The 19,775-nt window shown below is 38.7% G+C and overlaps 1 protein-coding gene across 1 annotated transcript; it reads left to right on the top strand.

Annotated features, from left to right (window-relative positions):
* Nucleotides 1–575: 575 nt before the first annotated feature.
* Nucleotides 576–19,187, top strand: LOC139724450 (uncharacterized). The gene is made up of 4 exons (XM_071635592.1): nt 576–1,161; nt 17,036–17,312; nt 18,061–18,181; nt 18,897–19,187. Exons 1-4 carry the CDS (start codon nt 576–578, stop codon nt 19,185–19,187), a joined length of 1,275 nt encoding a protein of 424 aa, XP_071491693.1.
* The last annotated feature ends 588 nt before the right edge of the window (nt 19,188–19,775 follow it).

Genomic DNA, 19,775 nt, shown 5'->3' with positions numbered 1-19,775 from the left:
AGATGAAGGAAAACAAAACAAAACAAAATCTCAAAGACTGAAGAGGGTGTGGAAATCAGAGGGAGGGAGGGGAGAGGGAGTGGAGCGAGAGAGGGGGGGGGGGAGGGAGTCTGACATAAAGGTCGTAATGATGGTTGGAAGGACTGTCACGGTGGGCGGAGCTATAACTTTCACCGCCGATTACTGGCGATCAGAGCAATCGGAAGTAGTTACCGATCCTTTGTCGTTGAGAAGTTTTGTTTGACATAATCATCTTCGCGTCGCCTTTCTGAGCTATAGGTGCCACAATTCCACGCTGACCAGAATAGAATCATAATGCATGGCGGGACTTTCGTGATAATCAGCACTTCGTGAATCGTGCTAACTGCCAATTACACGGTTCTTTTTTACTCTCGACTTCCTGTTCACTCGTCTCATTAGATATAACTGTTGTTCCTTTACAGGTCATAGGAAGTAGGAAAGTGCGTATTTTCACGAAAACAGAGACCCCAGGTTGTGTGCTATTGTAACAAACAAGAAGGAAAAAATTGGTCCAGTTTGCGGAGAAAGTTTGTTTGGTTGTAAGGACTCTAATAATGCAGACGGGGACCGGTGTCCTTTCCGTTGCAGGTGTGCTTGCCATGGGCACGTCGTGCCGGCAAGGCGGCCTCCCGGCTCGGAACGTGTCGCATCCGGACTCGCTTCCATACTTGCAGCTTTGCCACGCACCTGCAGGGGACACCACCACCACCACGACTAAACCGTTGCCCCACGCCGCTCGACCACGCGTAAACAAGCTCTACGCCCAAGTCGCGTCGACATCCGACCCAGAGACCCCGTCATATCTACCTAGGGTTGCTATCCCCAATTCAGAGAGCTCTTATCGCCAAGGTAAAGGTACAGCCATGAAAAAGTGCGGCTTCTCCATCGACGACATCTTGCAAACTCCGGCTCGTAAGTCGGCGCCGCCGTCGCCGTCATCGTACACGAAGCGTTCACCCTCGCCTCGACTCTCGCGTAAGCAACCCCAGGTCGCTCCGATCGGAGAGACCGCCCCCGCTGAGGTTAATCTGGAGCTCTTTGCGAGACTGCAGAACAAGTTCTACCAAGACCTCAAGCTAAGTGGGCTCCCCGTGTCTACATTCAGAACTGCGACCAGCGGAGAGCTTCTATCCCTTACAGGTAACCTTTCTCTGTTTCATTAGTGACATTTTGCCTTTCTATTTTGAAATTTTCTTTTGCAGTATTCCCTCTTTCATCTCAAGGCTTAAGATCAGATCTTTGCTTGTAGTTGAGATCATTTTATAGAAATCGTCCGATGCCTCTAGTGGGCAAGTATTTCCCGGCTTTGCGAAGTTCCTTTTTCTTTTTCATTCCCATCCTTTCACTAACTCAAGTTGCATTTTGTGTAAGAGACGAAGCCTTAAGAGTAATTCATTGATTTTGTGCAGAAGACATGATAATGGAATCTTCAATGTTACGTCGTGGCTGCTCTAACTGTCAAACCTCTTATCAAAACTATAGTGAACAATTTACTAAAAAATTTAGATTTATTTTCAATCTGCTGCAGTTTCGTTGCCGCGTAACCGAAGTTATCGATTCTAGAATAATCCCGAATACGTTAAATGGTATCATTCAGTTTTAACACACTGCTACAAAAGTTTGATTTTCAAATGTCGTCTGTTAAAAGATATTTGACAACAAAGCATTCGACAGGCTTAACAAAGCAGTATCAAATTGTCATTATGTCTACGTTTATACTTGTATTGACATCTTTGGTTATTGCTTTATTGATCAAGTAGGCCCTATTCTGAGTTCATCTTTTAATTTCATGGATGCCGTTTCCACTGGTCTACGTAGGGGCAAGGGTATAATCGTTAATTTTGATTATACTTATATAGGGATTAGACTTCTTTTGTAGCCCTGCGTCCGAGCTATTTTATTTTCTTTCTTTACACTAAATAAATTGTGATTATATCTTCTTCACAAATTCTATTCTGTATTCCAAGTGTAGGACAAAAGTAACAAAAGACCGGTGTCAGTGAAATCCAAACATATCTGTGTAAAGGCCGTAATAAAGAAATCAAACAGGCTGAAATGACACCTCATCGTTTACTCCTCCTCTATTTATCAATATCAAAAGACAATGGAACAATAAACAAAACGAAAGTGCAGTACATCTGGCATATTGTAACACGGAGGAGCGTTTTGGATACATCTTTTGCTTTAAAAAGCAAGAGTGGTAATTTCTTTGGAACTAATGCAGAATGTTTTATTCATCAGACATGTCAACAGTGCTTGGAGTGAATGATGAAAATAACAGAGACATCTTGATGGATATTTTTGTGGGCTTTTTGTTGTATAGATTTTTTTCTCCAAATCTTAAGATTTGGAATGGTTGCGTTAAAATAATTGTCAAAATGACAAGGACTTGGTTTGATTCGATTCGCAAGATATCACTTCGGAATACTACATGTCTTCCTGCTTCTTCCAAACATGGCGTCTCTGAAATGTTTGATCTCCTTCGACAAAGATACATTTCTGAGATCAACTGTAACGAAATACCAAGTAGGCCTACAAATCATAGGTTATACTTACCAAATGCACATTTAATGAATTATAACTTTGATGAGAGAGAACTTCAATGATGTGGTGTAAATATAATATCCAAATTATCAGCGTCATTGAATCTTAGTCTCATTTCTTAACTTGCTCACAAAAGAAAAATAAATATCTGCCAAAAGCACCAAACAAACAACATACATTACAGGAAAAGGCGGAAGAAAACGTAAATGAGGGACATACTGCCTTTATCGTCTTTGATATCTTACTATTCGAACTGACTAATATGAATCAATGACGGACTGTAAACCTGTTTTATACGCTTTGCTTTGCTACCAATTATGTTCTGCAACTTTCGTCATCATCACTTATCACGCTCAGTCATCTAAAAGTCATCATTTCGGTACTCTCTATGTATATTGTATTATGGTAAGTAATAAAGATGTCAAAATCGATAGTTTATAACTCGTCGACCCTGTTTCATGAGGAGTTATAATTGATTATATAGTTGATTTTTTTTAAATCATAAGTCTATGGCAGCCTGTGTGGTAACGGATTTTACATTCGATTATATCTTGTGATAAAACGGGGCCGTCATCTTACAACATCGGTGTGTTTTCTTAATCAAGTCATATTTCTACTATCTTACTGTTGCTTCTGATAAGACAACGTGTAAGGCATTCATCCCTACTCCAAATAATTATTTTTGTTTGTAACACAACATGTAAGTGAGATACTTCCAAAGTAGTCACAGTTTCACCAGTGATGTTGGTTTGGATAATCACAAAACTTGAGTACCGTATTTTATTGTAATCATACCCCAGTATTTCATAATTTCTTTGAAAGTATATTATGCAATTAACATTAGGTTTCTGTGATTAGTGGTCCTGAAGTTTCTTACTTATATGCCGCCAGAATGTGCATGAGAATGTTTATCACTATTGTCATTAGTATAGGGACGTACTATTCTGTAGTATTATTCCATTCCTTTATTGCATCATCTCAGTTGTCACTACCTTATCAGTCAATTTTCGCTGTAGATAATACAAATAGTGTCATCACATTTCTGTTGCCATGACTACTCCATATCATGATAATCATCACTGCAGCTACTTCTCCATTGTTCTGCAAAGGCTTCCTCCATGCTACCTTAGATACCACAACCACTATTATTACGGTCTGAAGCTTGTTGTATGGTACCTCTGCTACTTTTACTGCAAATGCACTAATTATCATTTCATTCAACATCGACAATATTTCATTGTGTGACACAATAATATGGTAATGGTAACGATAAAACCTTGGTTACCTTTCAAACAATATCAACACAATATTTATTTAAAACATAACGCTGCGTTGTCAGATGCTGTCGAATTGACTGACACACTGAATGGTAAATCAAAACATACATTGTATGAATGGAGAGCAAATGAATAGCACATCTGCTCACTTTACTTTCTCTTATCTAATAATGCTGAATCAAATCCCAGGTTTAATGAAATTAATATAATATAAAGTCGAATCAGCAACTTGAATTGTTCAGTTTGTTTGGGTTTCTTGAGTGTCGTTTTCACATTTCATACGGAGAAATAGGGATGAGAAACACTTCTAGTATATGGAATGCAATATGTTAACAGCATGCTCAATATGAACATGTAACCCTTCTTATACAAAGTTAAACATCCCACGTTGATTACCATCTTGACCACAGTGCCACTGATACGACAAAGACACCGACCACCCATTTGAAACTTCGTCGTACATCTTATGCTATCGTTAGCAAACCATTACCGCCGTAATTGGGTTGTTCGAGCGGCCGGGTAAATTGACCATCGCCTGTCACTCCCCCGTAGCATTGACGAGCGGGTCCCTTCCTCGCTGAAAACAGCGTCCGTGCATCCTCCCAGGTTTGTCACGAATTCTTCCACTAATGCTAAGTGATGGAGAAAGAGTCCGCGCAGGAGAGGGGAGCAACTCCAGAAAATTCCGCCCGATGCTCCCTCTTTACGTAGATTGGGTTTCACCGCAGCCTTTCTCACGACGGAAGACAGTGCGTAAAAGGCATGGTATAGGGGTCGCTTATTGAGTCGACCAAGGAAGTACATCCTTGAATAGACATAATACAGACTTTAATCGAGTAATACATTTCTTTCATCTTCCCCTACCCCGTCTTGTTTCATCCGATGTTACCATGGTAACAAATGAAGAAAAAAAAAAAGATGAAGAAAGGCCTCAAGTGCTGTGTTTATCCGAGTATTAACTGTTAATAAGGCCTGCTGTTTCTTTTTTTTTTTTGGGAAAATGCATGGAATAGATTGGATGTATACTTATAAAAATAGAAACGTGAACATGAGTTACATTAGTCTTTGGCAGCAGTATTAGTGAATGTGATCTCTCTTAATCCTTTCTCATTACCATTTACATTATCAGATGATAATAACCACGAAATGATAAACTAATAATTCTTATAATGATTATGGGGTGGGGCAGGGGTCTTCTTTTATTCTAATATTATTGTGAAAGATCCTTTCAATATCATGTTATCAGAAACCCTAGAGTCCTTTCATACAAACGAAAATGACAAATTAGTTTGGTAGATTCCCTCTGGATTTATGCAAAACACAAAGGGGCTTTTCAGTTAATACACAGCAAAGGTGACCTACGTTACACTAATGTTCACTTCCTGTCATCACCATTTTCCACCAACATTCAATGAGGAGTGCAACGAACGCGGATGTTTCACTTTAGCGTGTGCGTGTGTGTGATCGAATATGTTTGTTTGTGTGTCACGTATGTTTGTTTTTATGTGTCGTGGAGAAAGAGGCAAATGGAAAGTTCAAACATTCACATCGAAATAAGAAATTACTCTGGCACCTGCTTTGGTTTCCTCTCAAATGGCCGGCGGCTTCAGACGAGGGATAGATAAGTAATTGAAAACAATTGAAGTCCTTAGGAACAAAAACACAGGTGCCTATTTCTCACCCCGGAGCAAAATGCATTGAGGGCATCGCGAGTCCCCATCTTTATTGCTTGTGACAAAAACACAGGGTTTAACGCCCGCCTATTCGATATCTCCATCCAGTGCCCTCTTATTACATTTTCCAAATCGGACAGAAATAGATTTCTAATCAACATTTCGATCATAGTTTGAGACTGACGAATGTGACTCCGCAATCAAGGCAATACGACGTAGATAATATGTTCAAGGATATACCCCTTTGTTTTATTTGAGAGTTTCAAACTGGTTTTAGGTTCCGTACTTTTGGAGCGTGTTTTATGGATACCCTTTGCTTCTGCTGATTGGCGGATATCCATTCAGGGCCCTGTTGCATAAAAGTTGAGATCAAACATATGTCAGAAAACCACACATAAGTCTCTGAATATTCATTTGTGATTGGCCAATGCCTAACTTATGTCTGATTTTCTGACTTATGTTTGATTTCATCTTTTTATTCAACAGGGCCCATGCAGGTCTCATATTTTTATATCGTAATTCTATTCATGAGGAATAAACAGAGTAATATTTTAGTAATATTAGATCATGAAACATTGTGACTTTTGTAGATGACATTCATTTAATCGTTTTACGATATCACTAATTCATAACTGTACTCAATTCAGAGTACAATACTTTTTCCTTTATGTAGCGGAGTGTGCGGAATCATATCAAATACACGTGGTACATCGATTATCTTGACATTTCATTAGAGATCTTATCTCCACCTATGCTATTTCTATTAGCACCTTTAGATCTCAAATTATTGATCCTTACACAGATATGGATATATTGATATCAATAGTTAATCACATGTACACAGGAAATGTATCGGCATTATAGAGAGCTCTTTGCATTCGATGCTCATTGTGATTAAATCTCTACAAGGATTAAATCAAATAAAATTATTCCTGTACAGAATATTGTAGCTCAAGGAGAAATTCAGTCTAATTAGCGAAGTCAAACGTTTCTTATTGAATTTCTGCAATGTTGAGTAAAATGAAGACAAAAACAAAAAAAGTATCAGCACACAAGTGGAAAGTAACATTATCTTATTTGACTTGCCCTGTTTTAAACATCTTTGAAAAAAAAAGAAAGAAAATGAATTGTCCACGATCTCCTCTCCTCCCTCTTAAACAAAAGAGAAATGACATACAGACAGATTAGAAAAAAAAAATCGGTATTCACAAGTAACGTAAAACAAACTTAATTCCGTATAACTTTCTTATTGATGTTTGTCGGCTTTCGTTCATAATACGTCCACTCATATCTTGTTTTTTTTTCTTAGTGATACGCTACACAGTCTTAACTTCTCCCTTGGATATATAATCATTAATTTCACAGCCATACGTCTTTGTTAAGATGAAATATTTACTGTCTAATTTGACCTTACTGAAAGAGCAAAAGCAAACAAAAATCAGGGTTTCTTTCAAATCTGACAGAAAAAATAATTCGGACGAGGCGACTGTTTCATCTCCTCACAACGCTCCAACTGAATCATAGACGGAAAGATTGATAAAAATTTCTCAATTTTATGAAAAAAGTAAAACAGGTTAATTATGTTTAGAATTCACCTGTCATCGTCTTGTACAGAGGAAGTGACGAAAATATGACAAACTGGTGATTTGTTTCACAGAAATGATTTCACTTCATTCAATTTTCCATTTTCCAACAAAAACAATGTACAATAGTAAACGCAACATGATTATCTAAAAAAAAATATTTATATCTCTGCTATAGATATAAAATGCTATATAAAAAGGTAGCAAGATGTAGAATTTAAGCTATTCGGAATTAATCTACTTTTTATCAAGCAGTGGGTAATTAGGCAGACTTTTTGAGATAGAAGTGACTGCTAAAACACACACACACACACACACACACTCACGCGCGCGCACACACACACACACACACACACACACAAAGTAGCTTTTATGTTGCAGTCCCCACAGATTTTGTTTAGACCCGCATCTGTAGAAAAACAGTAAACGAAAAACACTTGATAAAAAACAAAACATTTTTTCTGTGAATTTATCAAGATGTTCAGAAACAGATTTTTGATCCTCATATATTTGAATGCAACATAATTGGAAACTGTTTTTTTACCATGTTTAATGTAACGTCAAACTATTTTTTCTGTTGCTTTTAAATACTCAATATGATTTAGTTGCTCACTTTAGTGACAAAATTACAAAGATCTTATCTCCACGCTGCATATCACTCGAAACTGACTATCATCAGTACGACTGTATCGTCATAATCATAAGCTACGGGGAATCATCGACAAATTCAGATATTGGAAAAGACATGAAAGATGACAGTTTTGTTAACCCGATCTTACTTTGATATGAACGTTTACGTCTGTCGACAGTGAGGATGGGTGTCACATTGAATGACAAACGTAATTATCATGTTCCATACGAATGTGGAAAACATGAGACACAGATTATGTGGGAAGATTCAACGTGAGGAAAGATTTGACAAGAATCTTGTTAAGCAGTTCTCGTTGAAGTCGTTGATCTGTTCGCGTTTCTTCAATTTCTTTTTTTTCTCCTTCTTTCGTGCATTTTTATTTCTAACTCGCTATTTTGTTTTTGTTTTGATTTTTTTATTTATCTCAGCGGTCATCTAAGGTAATTTCAAGTCAATCCTAGCTCCAGCGTATAGATATATACTTGACCTAAGATAAACGTTGGGACAAATAATGTTTATTTGAATTTATCTGACTATAGAAAAAAAGAAAAAGTCATTCCAATATTGCAGTGCTGCTGGTTTTATGATTTTAAATCAATACGTACAGCAAGGTATAATCATTAACAATATCCCCACACATTTATCATGTATACAAACACTCATACACAAACCAAATGACAACCTTATCATCCCCCACACACACAAAAAAAAAACGATACACATTCACTCACAAATCACAAATTTACCATCGACCATTATTCTCCTCGCGAGAAATCAAGTCTGGAAGCTGCATGCCATTGACAAAATTGGCATTAAATGGTTGCAATTTTTGTAGCAAAAATGATCTACTCCCTCATTACCCCTCCTCCTCCCCCCCCCCCCCCCCCCCACACACACACACACACACCCGCCGTCGGAAAAGACGACTGGTAGCGGCGTGACCCGGAAAAAGGACAAAACCAAACCAAACCCAACCGAATAAAACAACAACAGCAACAACAACAACAACAAAAACAAAACAAAACAAAACAGATAATCTGCTGCGAAACTGACGGTCATACCCATTAGGTCATTTTCAAATTGCTTGATCGAGAGAAGAAAATCCTTTTCCCTTTTTCCGCTAAAGCAATGCTGCGTGTTATCAGCAGCTGCCAAAATGCATGTGGCGGCCATCTACACCGTGGTATAGGCACGCTCTGGCCGGTTCACCCGCGGCGAGGCGGTCCGTAAACGCGCCAAGCTCCCGTTGTGAGGGCGGCACACTTGTCGCCTCGTATGTGGCCACGTTGGTCAGTATAGTTCCTCGATTTCTCCCCCCCCCCCCCTTTTTTTTTTGTTAAGCGGTGTCCAGATTTTGACGTGGCAGGGGTATTAAGTGTACTGTTCAATAATCCCTCCCCTAACATCCATTAAGTTGAGAACGAGAGATGAAAACTTTATTGATGTTCAGCCTCCTACCTATTTCAATTTTCACTCTGCATTTTTTTTTTGTGTCATTTCCTCAAAATATTCAGAAACCAAACAAAAACAAAACTTTTTAAAAGTATTTTATAGCCTAAGTTAGAAATTTTTGATTAATGCTCAGGGCATATTTAGGGGCAAGAGAAACTTACATCTAGATATAAGCTATTCATAATGCTTCACTAAATGATTTCAAACAGGAAGCCCTACATCAAATTGAGTGTTTGTGACAGACACAGAATACTATTTTTGTATTTGTATATAACAGATCAAGGCTACTTTAATGAATAGAACACATTGCAGTGTTGAATCAAATAACATACAGAAACAAATAATGAAAACATAGACAACTTTCCGTAGTCGATTTCTTTATAACGGTGCCATCTGTTTGGAGTTCGTAGTATGATTTCCCCTTTATTATAGTATTCTTCAAGTAGTCAAATGAAAAGAAAAACACTTTTGTTTAGATCAACATTTAGTGTGTCAGAAGTAAAAAGAGAAGATCGATATTCATAGTGCAGTAAAGATTTATGAAAATTCATCGAGTGCTCACATTTGAGAGTAACAGCTATAACCAATAAATATAGAGAACAAGAAAAACAACCAAATGCAAACGTTGCATAGCAACATTCACCCCTTAGATACAAAATTATGTTTATTAGTCGATGTATTTTGAATGAAGTACACTTAAAACGCGCAATTTTTACATGATTTACATTAAGTATATCAGCAAGAAAAACGTTCATTTTCGGGCAAATATCAATTCGTAGCGCATCAGATTCGTAGTTCATAAAGAGAGGGTCAGAGAGAGAGAGAGAGAGAGAGAGAGGGAGAAAAAGAGAAATATTACAGTGGTATAGAATTAATAGGGTGGAATAATTAATGCAAAGGATTTCACTATTAATTTTGCGCAAACAACAAGGAATACAAAGTCAGAAAAAGAAAAACAAAGGAAAGAAAACTTGGTTTCTCCGAAAGCAGTCTGGTTTTCATTCCTCCGCGGGGCTCCGCCGCAATGTCGGCCGGAGCTCACCGCTGGCATGCTACGGCCACGACGGAAGAGGTAATGTGGTTATATTCACGTCCAAAGTGGATGATTTTCATCGCTTTTGACATCGTAATTGAAAAATACTTTCACCGACAGTTGATTAAGCCGGTGAGGGTACTAATCTGCCCCACGTGTACTTGATTGCACTCGAAATGAGTAAAAGCAAAATGGTCTTAGTGACTGACATAATCTGATAATAGTTTACATAAGTTTAGACGTCAAAACCAGAGTATACTCAATATCCCCTTCGACATGGACGCAAATATCATGTTCAAAGTGTATAATTAATCAATTTCTTTCTCTCTTTTATTGGGTGGGGTTCTGAATTTTTATGATAAGTTTGAAGATATTACATTTTGATGTTTTATCAACACAGACTTGGATGATTTTCTTATGACAAAATTCCATCATGTGAAATGATGACGAACTATTGAAAGCTCTTGAGATGGAATAGAAATTACTATTTCACTGTTTTTAAATCTGAAAAAAAAAATACTCTTCACTCTCAAACGTTCCCCATTTTCTTACACAACATGTCTTCTCGTTTCAAATCAAAATAATAAAAAAAAAGGTAATGTGAGTACGTAGGTTTGTCATTTAAATGAGAAGAAAAATAAGTGGAAAACAAAAAGGCAAAGAAGTTGTATGGAAAAAAAGATAATAGATATCATCCCTATCAGCGTTCCAGAGCTGGGTTTGACTGCCGGAAGTGGAAAATACAAATGCCAGCTAATGATATGCAAAAGGAAACTTCGATAGGACGACAGAGAAAACCAAAATGTTTCAACATTGAATCAATCAGGACAGGTACATTAAAAACGAAAAATAGGGAAGAATACATATACCAAGCTGATTGTCAGCAAATATGCTCCATTTCACATAATGATGGGTAGAAATGATACAATCAGAGCAGTCATATTATCAGTCATAGAAGCGTATTATAGACTTTTAGACTTTGTGGAAGTAATGGATATATCGCGATGAACAATAATTGCGCTGGTATTTTTTTCTTTTGTAAACCCGTAGGGCTTTTTGGACGTTCTTCTCGTGTCAGTATAGGAAGAAGCTACAAATTGCAGACTGGAAATTATCATTTAAATTTCGCCTAGGGCTTTACCCTGCTTTAGCTTTGTCCTCTGGGATACGCATAAAAAAAATTCATATTGTTCTTCCTCCTCTTTTTCTTTGACTACATAGAAACAAATTGAAATGAGTATCATCACTTAATCATATTTTCGCTGGTTACAGTAATTCGTTATTCCAAAAGTTCGTTAATCGGGAAATGAAATAAGATTCTTTAATCCGTAGGTTCGTGAATCCGAAAATGACATAATGTTCGATAATTCAAAAACAGAATAAGGTTCGTGTTTCTGATGGTTCGATAGTGCGCACGTTCTTCTCAATTTTAGAGTGACGACCTTGTTTTAAATATTATAGATAATCCTAAATTCGGAATAAGATAACGAACATTACCTCATTTTCGGATTAACAAACCACCGGCATGTCCGGAATAATGAACATCGCTAATTCTGTTGGCTTTTCTCTAGGGAGGTTTGGAAGTTCTCGGAGAATACAACCTGTGTAATACGCAAAGGAGACTTGTTTAAGACGAGACCAAGCTACTATAATGCTGTACGCAAGTCTGTACTTCAGGAAACTGTACTTGGGATGTCTCGGAAGAAAACCTTAAAAGTAATGGCAATTCTGACAAAATTGGTAATAACAGTGCACTCGCCAAATAACTAAGAGTAAGAGTCAGATATTTCTGGTATACTTTGCAATAAAAACAAGTTACCTCTGTATCATCCGCTTATCTTTTTCCCTCCGTCACTTTATCCAACTTCCTATTCCCCTTCCACTTTTGTCTTCGTCTTATCCTTTGTTTGTGTTTTTTCCTCGTCCGGCATCTTCTCTTTTCCTCCTCTCCCAGAGCGGCTTTGCTAATTTTTACAACAGTTCAAGTGTGGCAAGCCGAACGTCCCATAAAAGCAATGACCTTTTATCGGTCGATAAACAGAGTTTTTCGACTTATGGGACAGTTGATTGCTTGCCATATCGCATATAAAAGTACAAGACGCCTTTTCGTCTTAAACCAATGCGACTTAGGCCTATTCAAGTAACCTTCTGGCAATTTCGCTCTGGGACAAGGCTTCTTTAAAGCTCCTTTTTATACCATACTCCCGAGCTCTTGCTGAATTTGTAACGTTTAGTCTGAAAGCTTCATTGCTGCAATTGCAAAGAGAGTAAAATTGTACAATAGGCGTAAATTTGATGACGAAAGAAAAGAAATACATCAAAATTTTTCTTTTGTTGTCATGCCTATCAAATGTCGACTTCCCTGTAGAATATGCTCAGTTGGTATTTTGGCACAGATGTATTATAAAGTTTTTCCGATGTCATTAACGAATCAGTACTGTCGTGAAAAAGAGCGGAGAGAACCGTCAGTCGCGGCCTATTCTTTCAATAACTATTCCTTCTACCGACAAGGCGTTTTGCTTTCCTTGTTGTAAACTATACATCCCTACAACATTTTTTTTTTTTTTTGGGGGGGGGTTTATTTACGTAAAAGCTTCCTTGTATGGACTATCGTTAATATTTTGGGGTCTCACGAGACAGACACCCACGAGTCATACAGCCCATAAGTTTGACATTGAAAAAAAAAGAAGGTAAATGAGTCATAAAGCCCACGAGCCATACAGCCCATGAGTTCGACACGATTCAAATAAGGCCCATAAGTTCGAAACTAGGTAAAAACAGCCCATGAGTTCGACATTTCAACATAAACTTAATAGTCGGTCTCGTGGGCATTGTTTGACTCGTGGGCTGTATGATTCCTGGGTGTCGAACTCGTGACGTCCACCCAATATTTTTTTTTTTCTAATTCCTCTTTTTTATGTGTGTATGAGTATGTATGTTTGTGTGAAACATTACTCCTGAGCAGTGTTCTCAAAATGTCAAAAGAGGATATTGAGCAAGTCTTCTTCATCGGTATACTAAATAAGCAAACGCACACAATGAACATATTAGAAGAGAGAGAAAAAGCAACAAAACTGCACAACGGAGCATTTTATATAAGTTTTTTTTTTCAGAAATAGGGGAACCTGAACTATGATGTGATTTAAAGCAAATAGAGGTTACATAGACATGATATCTACAGTCAGTGGGCCTACTTTGTGTCGAACATACACACACACACACACGCACACAAACGTACACACACACGCATGCACATAAGCCCATGCTTTTAGCCAAACGCATGTATGCCCGATTCAACTCTACATATTTAGACTTCATATCTACTTTTTTCATTCATAATCATGTTTTTCAGTCTTCCAGACGTACAGCACCAAACGTCATACCCGAACGAGAGGCGGGATACAATTACTCGTCCAATCATTTTTCAACTTCAATAATAGATCCTCTTTCCGGAGACCGGCAAAAACGATCAACAGACAGAGCGAACCCCGGACCCCACAATGGGGTGAAAGAGTTTTGTTAGTGTTGGAAATGATTTTCTTGTAAGCGCGCCACCCCTGTACGCGATGTCATGTTTGAATCGCAATACGCGGCTGCCAGTGGAGCGTCGGGCGAGCCCCCGCCGAGCGAATGCGGCGCGGAGCGCGGGGTCCGTAATCTGTCATTTTGTGCCGCGCTCCGAGTAAGCAACAAAGATGGCGACGCCCCGCTGTGACCAATTTGAGCAGTCTTTTTGGATGATAAACATTGTCCTAAGTGCCCTACCTCTCCCGGGGTGCTCCCGCTCGTCTCTGGCCAGCTAGGCAGAACACAAAACTGCTCTGCTCCATTATATTCCAACCACTCAAATTGCTATCTAAAGGAGATACATGTGTGCACAAATGCCGATAAAGCGTAACATGACGCATGGACTTTCGAATATTTCGCTTTCAAGTATCAACAATTTATTGTATTCATGCAAACTTTTCCACCACTGCCCTCATGTACTGCGAGTGTCCATTACCGCAGAAAATTGCATAGTTATTTTCGTTTCGTTGATACATACTACCTTTTGACTCGAGAGGATGATGTCTTTGTGACATCATCATCAGGACTGGTAGTCAACAAAATCTGTCTTGGCCTTTTGTTCTTTTTTTAGTTGCTTTGGTTGCAGTATTCTTCCATCATGGTCAATCTTTTGACAACCAGTGAAAGCCTGCGGTTGAGAGCATGTGCAATCCAATTTAGCCCAAGAATGGAGGAAGTTTATCTTGGGCAAGAACAGCCATGGGCATAATTATGTGGCAACAGCAAAGACCGGGAATCACCAAATAATGATCTGCGGGAAGAGACCATATACAATGTAATTGAAATCCCGGAACGTATAGATACACTGTTTATGTTTTCATTACCAAAATGATAATAGCACAGTATTGACTGCTTTGCTATCCATTCATTGCAAGATTATCTTTTGAATAAGATTGGGATATTTGCTCACTGGGCAAAAGTTGTTGACGCTATTCTCTGGTTGGTTGAGGGAATAGTGTTTCCGTGGTTGGAAAACAATTGGAAACGTTAAGCTGTATCTGTGGCAAACCGGATGAAAGCAATGTATCCACCCAAAGCGGCCATCAAAACTCTAATCATGTAATTCGCTGTGCGCGCTGGGATGTGCTGCGCGCGCACGCTGTGCGCACCGGGAAAGCGCGAAGCGAAATCGTGAAGGCGGAGTTTAATTCCTGACGATTATTGCAAATTTTTAACAATTTAAAATGTGCTGTTGCGGAAATGTGCCCCAAGCGCCCTCCCGGACAGGGTTACCATGTTCTGTCAAAAAAGGCGGGCTGATCCGATGATTATGCCATTACCGAGGCGAAACGCGTCACGGCGAGTGTTGGATTGCTAGCGTTGCTACGGTGACATTTATGTTCTGGCACTGTAGTCACTATATTCAAGGAAAAGGTAAAGATGCTGGTAAGGTGCGCGGAAAGAACCACTGCACCTCCCCGAGTGACACTGACTGTTATGTTGAACTTTAATATTTATATTGCCTTTTTTTCTCTCTCTCTTTCTTCATTCAATCTTTCTCTCTCAATCTTTATCAATTCAATAGATCTGTTGGGAACATTGCTTTGATTGTCAGTTTTTATCTTGACAACGATTTGTCATAATCTTTTCTACTCTCTTCATTTTCTTTCCTACTCTGTACATCTTACGTCGACTCTTCTATCTATCCAACCGTGTTTGTATGCCTACATGTACAGATCTAGGCCTATTTCCTCTATTTGCACGCTTGTAAGCTTATCCAGGTCGATCTGTTACCACCTTTCCTCAGTTGTTATGTATTATAGCCGTCAATGGCGGGCTTTTCTCTGTCGGAAGTTATTTGTAAAGGCGAGAAACCTTTTTACCCACTCTCCTACTGCGCATGCGTGACCCAGCCCACGTACAGAGCGACCCCCTGTGCACGGCAAATAGTATCATTATCGCCGATAATGCATTTAATTGCGGTATATCACTTGCGTCCATTACTGCCCCGCTGTAGTCAGTCGGTGCACCTGTCCTGGCTCCTCTAGGGCAATTCCATGCACCCCTCTGATCTATTCCTGATATGATTCAATGTCAACGCACATGTGTGACAATTAAGCAATGGGCATATTTCATTAGTAATCTTGCAGAACAAGAACGATATTTTTGGTGTTCTTTTTATTGATGTTTTGATTCCGTTTTGCTTAAAGCATAGGTCGACTTAATTTTCATATTTTCCTAGTACAAATTCAGTGCATTCTTGGTCCACTTCCTCAAATCTTTACATTTAATGATTCATGAAGGAGGTAGATCGTGAATAACACCGTTAAAGAGACGTATATTATTTGTCAGGTGTCACATTTCATGACAATGGACTCTTCCGGGTAAAACCGCATGACCGCGTGGAAATAAAATCTCAAAAATAGAAGTGATTGTGCCGTTTGATTTTTCGACGCTAACGAATTATGACGCCAGTTCTGCCTTAAAAAAATTGAAAAAACTATGTTTACAGGTGTCTCGGTATTGACAATAGATTGAGGTTTTTTTTTTTTTAATATGACCCAAAGACAATGAAAGCAGGAACAAGTCAAGAACATCTGCAACAGCATTATTTAAAGCACGTCATACAGGGCTTGGAAAACGCTTATCAACGAACATGAATAAATTTACACTTTACACATCACACTTATATTGTGCGTAAAAGTGGCTCACGAGTGGGAGAAAAGTCTGTAAAGTGCATATTATGGTTGTCATGATTTATCAAGTCGGCTATATGTAGTTCTTTAGGAAGTTCATTGTTTTGTCCTGCGTTCGAGTACATAGGCAAGAATACGTGCTTCAAAATGTACTCGAGAAAAAGATGGTTGTGCGACAGGGGCAAGAAATGGGACAAGTTCAACGAAGAAGGGATCTTCTTTTCTATTCATTTCATTTACCTTCATTTGTGTGTGTGTGTGTGTGTTTTAATGCCATTCACATTTTCTATTGTATAGAAGCTGTATGTATTAGCATGGATTAGTTTCAAATATGAAAATACAATAATTTATTTCCATTATCGCTTTCCTTATTTAAGAATATCACAGTATCAGACACGAAGTGTAAGTCATTGTAGGCTTAATATTGACAAAATATAAAGTTAAATGATGAAAATAAAATAAAAGAAAAGCCCTTATGGATGCTTTGCTTCGTTTTGGTGCTTTGGAGTTTGTAATGGTTTAATGGTTTTCATCTTAACAAGTGACGACATGATGTCATTCCAGAAGTTTCGCCAGAAAACTTATCAATGAATATCTGTCGAATTCTTCTCTTCGCAGACGGCCTTGCACACTTCTACGCGTCGGCTCCGACGGCCTCGTACTATCATGGCGCCTCCCAGCCTCACCTCATGGCGTACGGCCACCATGCTGGCCCGCTTCAACCCCACCACCACCCGACGCATCACGCCTCCATGAGTGTTCCCATACCGGTCCCTGTCTACCTACGCGGAAAGTCCCCGGCAGTTTCCCCGGCCGAGGCGGCCAGAGCCGCGAAGAAGTGTCGGAGAAGTCGCACAGTATTCACGGAACTTCAGCTTATGGGACTTGAGAAGAGGTACCAATTTTTCCTTCTGATATTTAAGACTCTTCGTCCAAAAAACAAGAATAATATTGGCTTCTAGGATTAATAACTTTTATTTCAGAACTAAAGGGAAAGAGGCATTATCTGAATGAAATCTTTGCTCTTTGCAGGTCTGTGGTTACGTAATGATAATGACAAAGGATGCTTGATTTAGATTCAGATTCAATCATTTTAAAGAATGTGAAATGTTTAGTTTCATGAAGATTGTTCTCCCCTATCCTGCTGTTCCTCGATAGCATAGACCTCTCACGTTTAAGTTATGGTTTGGAGTCATAGAATAACCTAACACAAACAGTCCATAAGACAAAATTTGGCTTTCTTTATCTCAGTGAATTCTGCGGCTTTAACAAAACAGAATATCATAAAATACAGGTTTTCAAACTAACAAGTGTCTGTTGAGATAATCCTTCACCTTACATAATGATACACAGTTCCTAGACTTCCTATCTTTGTCACTGCTCTTTAGCTACCTATATGATTATAGTGAATTATTGTTTCACGGACCTACCATCTTAAGGGTTTTAGCAGGACTTACATATAATCTGTCATTCCTGCAGCCTTTAGTACTTGATGAATTTTATGCTCTCATCAATTTGAACAATGAATAATCGCTTCACAACATTACCATACTACATGGGCCTTCTCATGAATCCATTTAACCTAAAGTTTCCTTGAATCAGCTTTAAAGATACACACCACTTTCTCCTGTCTTTCTTGGAAGGTTTGAGAGGCAGAAGTACCTCTCGACCCCCGACAGACTGGAACTAGCTGAGAGTCTCGGCCTTAGTCAGCTGCAGGTCAAGACGTGGTACCAGAACAGGAGGATGAAATGGAAGAAACAGGTGAGTTCACGTTAAAAAAAAAAAAAAATCCTTAATCGTCAATGATTCCCTTGAAACCTCTTCCAAAAAGTATCGTGAATTTTGTACCGAACAGAAATTAACAGAAATTGATTACCTCTCGGAAAGCTATCTTCTACATCGTCACAATCTGACTAAAGCGATGCAAATGATTTTTACTATCTATTAAAGTTTAGTTGAAAGATGAAATGAGATGAAAATTTTGTGAAGACTACTGGAAAACCGGCCCACATCATCTAATGCACTTTGCATAATTATGCAATTTTGGATAATGATTCTCAAACGAATATATTTCAAACTGCATTGCCATTTGTACCCATTGAGAACTTTGACACGCTGTAAGCTGCTACTTTGTTGAATTGAACTTAGATATGAAGTAAAATGAAATGAAAAAAAATAAATGGAACGAAATGGAATAAATATAATAAAATGAAATAAAATAAAATGAAATAAAATAAAATAAAATGAAACAAAATGAAATGAAATAAAGTGATATAGAATAAAATAAGATAAAATGATATGAAATAAAATGAAATAAAACAAATGAAACAAGACAAGACAAAATAATATGACATGAAATTAAAGAAAATATATTGAATTAAATTTAATCAAATTAAAGAAGATAAAATAATGCAAGAATCTATAATTTCAAGCTCATGGAATGTATACCTCTTTACACTGGTTATGCAAACCAAAGGTCATGCAGAGCGGCAGACACGACTCGCCGACAAAACCGAAGGGCAGGCCCAAGAAATGTGACGTCACAGATGAGAATGGTACCGTGTCTCGCTGTTATGCCTCAGACTTCGACCACGACGATCTATCAGAATTCACCGATGACGGAGGGTCACCAGTCCCATCAGCAAACTCCCCTACGTCAACACTCGATGACTCCCATCTAGTGGCATCCGCTAAACCCTTGACATCGTTACAACATCCACCTCCATCATCATCGCTCCAGCCCGCAGCCTCCGCGACGCAATCGTGAAGGGACAACAAAAGTCTCTCTGCCAACATGGACATGTTTCTAAGCACTTTTTAAAGATCCCCTCAGAACAGCGTTCATGGGGCCTTTTTGTCACAGTGCCTTTGATATGGGAAAGATGAATAGACTTGATTGTTGACAAGAGTTAAATACGTTGCAGCTCGCTGCTGTCATTTATGCTGCACTTTCATGTAGTATTCAAAATTAATGACATGTTGTGTGTGTTCTTAAATTGCACCTGATCGACAAATTGCCCTTCATCGAGGTAAATAAGCACCGTTAATTCAGTGTTTTGGTGGTAGCCATTATCAAAAAAAAAAAATCATGGGCATTCACAAACGGGCTGGACTGGAGACAACAATCTCTTGATTTCTAGACAGGGATCGTATCCAATAGACTACCGAGCTTGCGCCCGACAGCCGGTATACCTGAGAACGTTACCCACGACACGTTATCATGGTCATTACAAAGACATATGATCGGTGCTAACCTAGGCCCTCGTCAATGAAGGCGAATTGTCAGTCAGTTGCAAGAGATGTATTTGGTATTCGTATCTTATTTTCCTTATAAAACTTGCTAACACATGGCCGA

Source organism: Diadema antillarum, unplaced genomic scaffold (assembly GCF_040938485.1).
Source record: "Diadema antillarum isolate AM-2024a unplaced genomic scaffold, OU_Dant_1.0 scf00000215, whole genome shotgun sequence".
Taxonomy (NCBI): Eukaryota; Metazoa; Echinodermata; class Echinoidea; order Diadematoida; family Diadematidae; genus Diadema; species Diadema antillarum.
Note: the sequence above shows the minus strand (reverse complement) of the source record. Positions and strands in the feature narration are given on the sequence as shown.